Source organism: Parasteatoda tepidariorum, chromosome 2 (assembly GCF_043381705.1).
Source record: "Parasteatoda tepidariorum isolate YZ-2023 chromosome 2, CAS_Ptep_4.0, whole genome shotgun sequence".
Classification (NCBI taxonomy): Eukaryota; Metazoa; Arthropoda; class Arachnida; order Araneae; family Theridiidae; genus Parasteatoda; species Parasteatoda tepidariorum.
In genome coordinates, this window is record NC_092205.1 from 82,143,048 (window position 1) to 82,153,020 (window position 9,973).

The window sequence follows — 9,973 nt, forward strand, 5'->3', positions numbered from 1 at the left end:
ATTGATCGCATCTTTTAATTATCATTTTTTACGCGCATGCGTTCGAGTGCCACGCATTCACTCTCGCTCTGTCTCTTTCTATTCCACGTTTAACGCAACAGTGCTTTCATACCCCCTCCATGGTAGCGTTAAACGTTTAACTCAATCTTGTTGGAAGTCGCATTAGAAGTTTCACTTATAAAATAGAAAACGGCAAAAATAAAAAAAAAAACATAGAAAAATAAGTATCTAAAGCAGCGTATCTATGTGCATCAAAGTATTATTGTGCATCAAAGTACTTAGTTAAAATATATTAATAATAAAATATATTTGGAGAAAAAAAATTATAATAAGAAATCAGCTTATTTCTAAATTTCATTAAGGTGTTCTTGGCAAATTTAAAAAAAATATCGCTTTGTTTTCTTTAACGCCAATATTACCTACTATGTTTCTCTCTTACCTCGTGGGCTCAACGAAAGTACTGAGAAATCTAGTTTCCATGACAACGGTAGCGTTAAACGTTTAACGCAACCTTGTTGGAAGTCGCATTAGAAGTTTCACTTCAAAAAAAAACTTATTTTTCTTCAATTTATTATTGCTATATATTACAACTAATTTAAAACTTTTCTCTTAACTGCTTTGCAGAAATAATTAAAAAATATTTAGTATTAAAAAAAAATAGGGAAAAGATACTTCAAGAAATACTACCCTTTAACGAAAATAGCGATTTATTTTATTTTATTGCCTTATTGAATTTAGGCTTATAAACCTTTGTCAAGTAAAATGATAGATAAAACAATTTAGAGGAGGACCTAACAAGTACATCCAGGGTTATGCCGGTATTCGAACCCGCCACCTCCACGTTTCATACAGCGTTGTTTAGCAGGAGACACAACTCGGCCTGTTTATTTATTTATTCGGCACTCATGCTTGCATGTCAAAAAAATATCACCGAAAACAAAATTCAATAAAATATAATTAAAACACATAAACATCAATATTTAGTTAAAACAGGTGCAGTAAAATAGTCGGATTGTCACAAATTAAACATCGCCCATCAAGGCGACTAACTTGGCGATCATCCAAAGTATACCTCCAAATATAAGACAACCCAGGAAATTTTATTGCGTTTTTAAAAAGCGGTGGTTTTATACAGTGGATTTGGCGACATTGGCGATGTTTGGAAGGTGATAAAGTTAGCAATAAAGTAGTCAGGCCCGGACTGGGATCTAAAATCGGCCCGGGCATTTTAGAGATATCGGCCCTCTACTTCACATATACGCGAAGCGTACGCGGCTCCTAATGTGCCATTTTTACTTATAAATTCTCATGAGCGTTAGTTAATTTATCGAAGTAAGAAAGTAGAAAAAAATTGCTTAATAATCCTTTATAGAATATATTTCAGTTTAAAATACATGGTTCTTATGAGGAAACATAGGTTGATAAAATCAAAAAGGTGAAAGATGGAGAGTAAATAAAAATATTTATTATACTACACATACATGAATGATTTACATAAAAAAAAATTTTTTAAATAGATTTAATGCTTCTTCAAAAGTCATTAAATTAAAATTTAATTTAACTTTTGAAGAGGCTCACTATTTTCTGCCTCTTTATCGATTATGGGGTCGCTATTTAATTTCATTAATAGATCTTGTTCTATTTCCATTGCCATGAGAGCATTCAAATTATCCGAAGATAAAGTACTCCTCATTCGATTTTTAATTACTTTCAATGTGGAGAATGATCTTTCACAAGCCACCTGACTTTTTGACAATGTTAGTAAAAATTTTAATGCTAGACTAATTAAATTGTAAGAATTGGTCAATAAATTGAATGTCATCTTATAGCAACAAATAACACAATTTTTGCACGCACTGCGTGTCTCACATTTCAGACTGACTTCTTCTGTTTCCAAAGTAAAGTCGTTATTATCTTCATTTGAATGATCTTTTGTGATTATTTTATAATATTCTAATTCTGAATTTTTCAGTTTTTCCCAATGTAAAGCTAAATTTCTTAGTTCAATCCGCAAATTTTCACCTATAGCTGTTTCGTCAAATTTTAGTAAGAGTTTGTTTAACTCATTTAGTTCGCCAGATTGAAGCTTGTTAAAATGTTTTTCAGGGAAACGTTTCGGATCTTGATAGGAAAAATCAGCGTAAAACTTTCCATTTGCCGGAAATCGGCGTTCCATTGACGCTACAACTGTGCTGAAAATAATGTTATGGACGTTTATCTTAAATGCAGTGGTTTCATCATCAAAAACTGTTTCATTCGACGCTGTCTCACCCGGCATCAATTTTCTTTTCTTCAATCTTTTTTANGTACACCTTCAAAATCTCTCACTATTTTTTTTTAGTTCTGAACACGTTTGTGATACCATTCCAAAAGCTTTTAAGATGTCTAAACCATAGGTTTGCAAATATTGAGAAAGCGGTGTAGTTAATTCAAATATTGTTGAGAATATTTTGGCGATGATTACTGTTTCATATTTGCAAAATGATTCTAAAAAAATTTTTGCCTTTGCACGGATATCTGGCGTGAAATTTGAATTTTGTTGTATAGTTTCTAAACTTGTAATCAATGTGACATAGACCACCAACGTGTTTCTCCAATAGTTGCGAACCTTTTTTTATTTCCGTGCTCGTTACTTTGTTCCCAGATGTTCATACGTTGGTATGATTCACGGAAAAATACTGCGACGCTGTTTAGTAGGCAGAAAAACGATGCACTTTCAATTAGTGCCTTCGTGGTATCTCCTAAAACTAAATTTAAGACATGTGCATAACACCAAACATGAATTTGACCAGGGGACTCTTTGGAAAGCCATGACGAAAATCCTTTATATTCACCTTGCATATTTGCAGCCCCGTCAGTTGAATTACCGATGCACTTTGTTATATCTATATTACAAGACTTTAAAACTGAATCCACTAAAGAAAACACATTCTGTCCGGTTGAAGATTTACACTCTACAACAGCGAGAAGTCTTTCATATACAAGATATTTCATATAATTTTTAAATAGAAACTTGTATCTTATTTGGCATCATTAGAGAGAATTTTCGAAAAAGAAATAACTTTTACTTAAAATAATTTTTAATATCTCCTACTATTTTCAAGATAATAGATAAGAAAAAGTACATGCTAAATAGATTTTGACATATTCACTAAAAAAATGTCTTTTACCTTCATTAAAACACATTTGCGCTTTTCTTCCCATGTTTTATAAAATTTAAGCGATTTTGATAATTTAAGTGAATTATTTTTGATAAAAATGATAAATTGAAGTAAATAATCAGAATTTTTTCTTTTCTATTATCTTGAGAACAGTAAAAGATTTAAAAAAAATTTCAAGTAAAAGTTACTTTTTTCCGAAAACCCTCTCCAATGATGCCAAATAAGATATAGGTTTCCATTTAAAAAATCAAAATTGTATTCAAATTCCGGTATTTCCGGCCACTTCCGGGAATTAACAATATCACTATTGAATTCCTTGGTGTCGATTTAGTTATTTAGATTTTTTATTTCAAATCGATTATTTGCTCCATTCTCGAAAAAAAATGGGTGGCACGCATGATCTGAATCACTCTGTATATTAAAACAATATTATTACTACATATATCATATATATATGTTATTTAATATTATTATTATTTGCGCAATATTATTTGAAATTCATGCAATGAATAAACAAATTTTTTTGCGCTACTGGTTCGGTCCAACCGGCCCACCGGGCAATTGCCCGGTCTGCCTACTGGCCAGTCCGGGCCTGAAAGTAGTTGTATACATTTGCGGAGATTCGGGGGGGTAAGTGCTTTTCTTTTATTTATAAGCTTTTTTTCAAGGTACATTTATGTACTTGCCATTTTCAAGTCACGATTTTCTATATTTTTCTCGACGCTAGTTCTTGGCAACAATCGTGAAAGCGTCGTTTCGGCATTGGCAACAGTTTGGCGACAAGCATCAACGCGTCATTTCGGCGTTGGCAATGTCTCTCAAGGTTGCGCTAAGCGTCTAACGTATACTAGGATTTAAAATTACTCCTGCTACAATAAAACTTTTGTGTGTTGCGCAACTTAACACGTCTATTTATCTTCCCTAAGGCTCCTATACTATCAGAGCTGACCTATCAAGCAATATTGGAGCAAAAAAGTTCGCAAGTTAACGTTATGTTAGTATTGTGCTTATGTTATCTCTTTGGAGCAAAAATAGATGATGAGTCGGCCTGTTTAATTCAGGAGCTCTAATCTTCCCTTTACTTGATATTAAAATTCTAATAATTACTTTCAGTTACTGTGGAACAGACATAGAACCAGGAACCAAAATGACATCTCGGGGTGGAACATTCATTATTCTAATAGCTGCAGATGATGAAATGGAAGGAAAAGGACTGAGAGCCAAAGTACGATTTGTTTAATAAAAAGAAATATGTTGAAAATAGTCATCATGTACATAAAGTACAATATGCCATAAGTCATATGAAGTGCTCAAATACATCTTAAACTGCATGTCTATTCACAATTATTTATAGTACATCAATCTAGTATAAATATCATGTCATTAATAAATGCATTTCTCATATTTGTTTCTTCTTTATTTTCCAAATCATTCAGCACATTTCTCTTTTTAACAAAAAATTTTCAATTTTATATACATATGTAACATAAAAAACTTCTATTAAACTTTTTATGTTAGCTTCTTATTTGTAAAACAAATCCTAATTAATTATTCAGATCGAAATGCTTTCTCACACTTTTAAAAGCCACATCCTGTTCTTAAATCTATTTTTGGCACAAGTATGCATAAATTTAAATTAAGACATTATTCTCTTTAATCTTCGTGAGAATCACTCGACCTATTTCATAAACCAATAGTAATTTCTAAGATTTCCCTACCAGAAAGACTGATCGTTGATGAAGTAAACTACACACTTTTTTTCGCTCGCCACTCAACAAAGAATGACATAATTAAATTCTTTTGCTTTCATTAATATATATATATATATATAATGAAAAAATTTAAAGTGCAAAAAGTTTTGTTTTGTTTTAAATTTTGACATATTTTAGTTATAAGACGTGAATATTTAAATTGGTTTCAGTTTTAAGGGAGGAAACACGTGTAAGAGCCTGAAAAATATAGTATGTGAAATATTTTTTTAATAGTATAATGCAAACTAAAATTATACCTCTGTTAATGCATCTCCAAAAGTCAAAAAAGAAAAAAATTTTTTTTATTAAAAAAAATTCGAGTATTAAGATCTTGTAAACCACACACCATCTCTCACAATATGTAATCTGTTAAATACTCAGAACAAAAATTTTTATCATGTTTTAGTTTTGAGTTTGCATCTAATGATTGACTAATTTTTCATTTAAATTGTTTTCAAATAATTTGTTGAAATTTTTGATATACTTAAAATTTAAGACAAGAATATTCAATTTGGCTTAAATTTCAAAGGATGAAATGTTTGTAAAATAAAGGATTGTTATTTTATAATATACTAACTTATCGCTTGCCCGAGTAAAGGGGTCCGGGTAAAATGTATCTTTACATGATCTTGTAAACCACAATAGAGGGAAATACCTTCAATCATTTGATAATGAGGTTCGTATTGTTCAATAAAATTCGAAACTAATATGATCCCTAGCAGCAAAATAACTTGGGCCTTCATCGGACTATTCACGAATCTTGGCTCGATAAGGGTTCAAAGGAGCGTTATTTTCCGATATTGCCCTATACAGAATAGTTCGATTCACTCGATAATTTACCGCCACTTTACAACCAATATCGGCCCAACATAGAATTGCCAGATTCACCTGATATTTCAAACTCATTATACAGCTAATATAGGCCCTATATAGGACCAATAATAAAAAATCTAGACATCCTAATATTGGTCCCTTGGAGTATTTTCATATAGGACCCATATTAAGCCGACTTTGGGGGCCCAACTGGGACCCAAGGTAAAATAGTTGCTAAAGATTAATGAAATGAAAAATAAATTTCTATTTTAAGTATAATTGGTTAGAATTAACTCGAATTTCTCTCTCCCGTTTAAATTTTGAACAGAGGCCAAAAAGTGAAACGTATGCCAATCAAAATTACAAGTCAGAATCACGTATGCGAAATTTCAAATGTTTGAAAGATGTTATAAACCTTGAAAATTGGTTTGCTGTTATAATGCCAAATGGCGATGCTTTTATTATCTGTGGTAAGCAGATTAATTTTGAATTTGAAAGACAATTCTTCTTTATGAGCACAACAGCCCTTTATAGGCCTTGGCTGTTTCAACTACAGCGATTTTGAACATTTCCTATCCATGACAACTAGTCTAGCTTTTTTACAGCGTTGTCTAGCTTTTTTACAGATCCCATAGCATTTTCAAAAGAGTGATTTTGACTACAATACTATTTGGGTTTCTCCAGATACGCCAAGCCATCATAATTTTTTAGCTCCAGATGAACTGTGTTATTTGGGACTGCCTATATATTTAAAGACAATTATTAACCAAAAAATGGATAGCTTAAATTATTACAAGTGAGAAATGTTCGTTAGAAATACTTGGTTAAATTAGTTAAAAATAAGCATGTTAAGTGAAATGGGCAAGGTATTATTCAAATTAAATGTAGAGAAGTGTTAATAATCGATTGCAAATAAAAGATCTTTGTCAAGTAAAGGGAATTAAATTAATAAATATGTTAAAATATTATTTCAATACGGTATATACCATTCATGATTTTTGTGGATATGTGCATCGTTTACCAGAGTTAAAATCAGCATATTTTAAACTTAACTAAACTACGAATATTTACTTTTCATCACAAAACAGTCAAATATTACAAAAATAAAAAAGGTAGTAGAAAAAGATAAATGTTTAAAAATCAACTTCTTTACCAAAATCGGTTAACAAAAGGTTTAACAGAGGTCTACTATTTACTTAACTTTTCATCACGGTAAAGTAATTATTACAATAATAAAAAAATATCATTTAAATTAAATAATAAATAAATAAAAAAACAGATAAGTGCTTAAAAATCAACTTCTGTACTAAAATCGGTTGTTAGGGGTCTACTATTTATTAAACTTTTCATCACAGTACAGTAATTTTTACAAAAATAAAAGAGGGACGTAAAAAAAAGACAAGTGTTTAAAAATTAACTTCTAAGTTCAGTTAACACAGTTATTTGGGTTAGAGAGAAATTGATTGCTCTACTGTGCATTCAAACGCTCAAAAAATTATACAAAATTTAAATTAATAAATTATAAAAGTTTATTGCTTTGAAATATACAAAAATGTAAAAACATATTTTCATAAATGCATATTCAACAATTTGAAATTTACAAAACAAATAACATACAATCAATAGTGCAGCAAAATATACATATATCATTTGAAAACAAAAACAATAATAAGGAATTTCATTCTTTTACAATATATTCTTGTGCTCACCCTCACAGCACCCAATGAAAGACAAGAGACAGCAAAAAGCTCTGATTAAAAATACCTCACTCAGTTAAATAATTTACAGAAACCTATAAAATATATGCTAAAAGAAGTACATTTATATAACACATGCAACAAATTAAAATAAATACTTATAAAGTTTGATTGATAATCCCTGGTTTTATACCAAATAGATTTTGCTCCCTTATAACAGCAACAATTCCATTTCAATAAAATATTGCTATTTTGAAAAGCAAACAAAATGCAGGAACAGTGAAAACAATTTATATAATATGTTTTAATATATTTTTATACAACTTATGTGAAAGCAAAATATTAAAATAGGTATAAAATTGAGGTAAAGTAAGTTTTCTCAAAATTAAGTATGATCAGTTTCAATGAAAAAGGTGCACATAAAAAAATAGTATGCTAAACAATATATAATTAAATAAGTTTACCATCTAATGCACAACTTAACATCATAACTTAAGAGGACCCTACATTGCAGAAGTAATGTGTCAAAGCTAAATTCTGTTTAACGTGATAAACAAAGACTCAATAAAAAATTCCATGACTTTTTTACACTGATTTTATTTTCTTCCAATAATTTTTTTAACCGGGATGTATTATATTATTGTCATTAATTTCTTAAAAATGCCATATTACATCATAAATATGTTACAATATACTAATACTTGCTTTTAAATTTAAAAACACAAAATTTTTGCTTAAAAAAATGATTATTAATAGACCAATTTTTAAAAATAAAAAAAATATTTACTCTTAAAGTTTTTTAAAACTTAAAATTATTCATTTTCTCAGACTGTTTAGGTATTTCAATTAAATTCCCTGACATTTCCCTGATTTTTTTTTTTTTTTCAAATTGATAAAATTCAATGATTTTCAATCTTCGGTGGTCACTTTGAATTTAAAATATAAAAAAAGTGAGTTCCAGTAAATAAAAGTAAACTATAAAGTTTCAAAAGCAGGAAAAAAAAAATTTTTTTTTCAAATTATCCAAATATAAACAAAGTATAGCAGGATTACTTAAAATTGGGCCAAAAAAAAAATTCAACATTTAAAAAATTATTTGAATCTACGGGTTTATGTAAACTGACTTTTATATTTTAAATTACCAATGAAGGTGAAACAGAATTCGTCATAACTCCCACGGAATTATGACAAATTTTGTTTCACCCCCCCCTCTTAAGATTACTAACATTTGCAGCAGCTGTATGAACATTCAAAAATTCCCCTGCAGACAAAACATGTTACTAGCAATAAATGAAATGACTACATTCTATAGAATACCTTGCATTTTTAGAATGGGAGAATTATTATAGACTTTAACTAGGCATTTTAGAATAACAAATGTTCTTTGTCAAAATAAGAAAAAATATCAGGTTTTTTTTTTTTTTTTAAAAAAGACTTTTAGTTACTTCTAAAATTAGATGAGTAAGAAAATAAGAATTAATTTGAGGATAAGAACTAATGCCGAAGTTGAGAACTATTGTACAGGGTGTTCTGTAATTATTACCCTTAATATATATTTTTATAATCATCAAAATGAAATAAAAACAAAAAAATAAGCACATTGGCTGCAAATTAGCATTTGCAAAAAATGCAAAATCTAACAAATTGCTATTGAAGGAAACAAATTCAAAACCTATTTGATCATTAATTGAAACTTACAGTTGTTTCTATCAATCATCTTTCAAATCCTCTACGATAACTCAAATCAAAGTTTGATATTTTGTACAATAGAATAGTGATTGTGGGAACATTTATTTTTACATTGCTTAACTCTTAACTATAATTTTGCGAACCCCAATAAGTCTTTATTTTTTGAGAAGCAGTCTTAATGTTTATTAAAGAGCGGTGATTGTAAAATTTTTTTTTATACATTACTGAAATGTATCAGATATGTATTTCATAACATGCTGGTTTGTTTTTTGGTATTCAATAAAATGCCTAGGCAATGTGTGAACAGTTTAAACATTTCATACATTGTGCGCTAATTTTTTGCCTCTCTATTAAATGCTTAGGTATTCCAAAATATGTCAGAAATCAAATTTTTCTGGTAACAAAAAATAGGAATAATAATTGCATGGCACATAATAACTTTGATAGTAGCATATGAAGCTTTAACAATAAGTTTTGTGATTTCAGAAACTCGTTACAGACACTTAATAAATTTAAAAAATAATTAGAAATAATTAGAGTTAATAGCCCAATAAATAATATCCAGGAATTTAATAAATTACTTGGTAATTTAAAAAAAAAAAACTTAAAAAATACATCTATCTAATCCATTCCCTGACAATCACAGAAATCCTTCGCATTATCCTAAATCAAGCCTAAACTGAGGTGTTATATTTTTCATATACAACTTGCAAATAAATATTTCAGATTAAAAATACACTACTGAATGGACATTCGTCTTAAAAGGTGGAAAGAATAATGCCAACAGCAGCTAATTCTGATTTCTATTCATATTTATATTATATGCACTAATATTCACAATATACTTTTTTAAATTAAAAAA

General features: G+C 29.2%; 1 protein-coding gene across 1 annotated transcript in view; it reads left to right on the forward strand.

Annotated features, from left to right (window-relative positions):
* Window positions 1-4,565, forward strand: part of LOC107449664 (blastula protease 10) — a 124,262-nt gene extending 119,697 nt beyond the window's left edge. Inside the window, exon 14 of the mRNA XM_071177817.1 lies at window positions 4,275-4,565. Coding sequence (XP_071033918.1) covers window positions 4,275-4,401 — 127 coding nt within the window. The 3' untranslated portion in view covers window positions 4,402-4,565. The remainder of the gene's footprint in view (window positions 1-4,274) is intronic.
* Window positions 4,566-9,973: the final 5,408 nt, after the last annotated feature.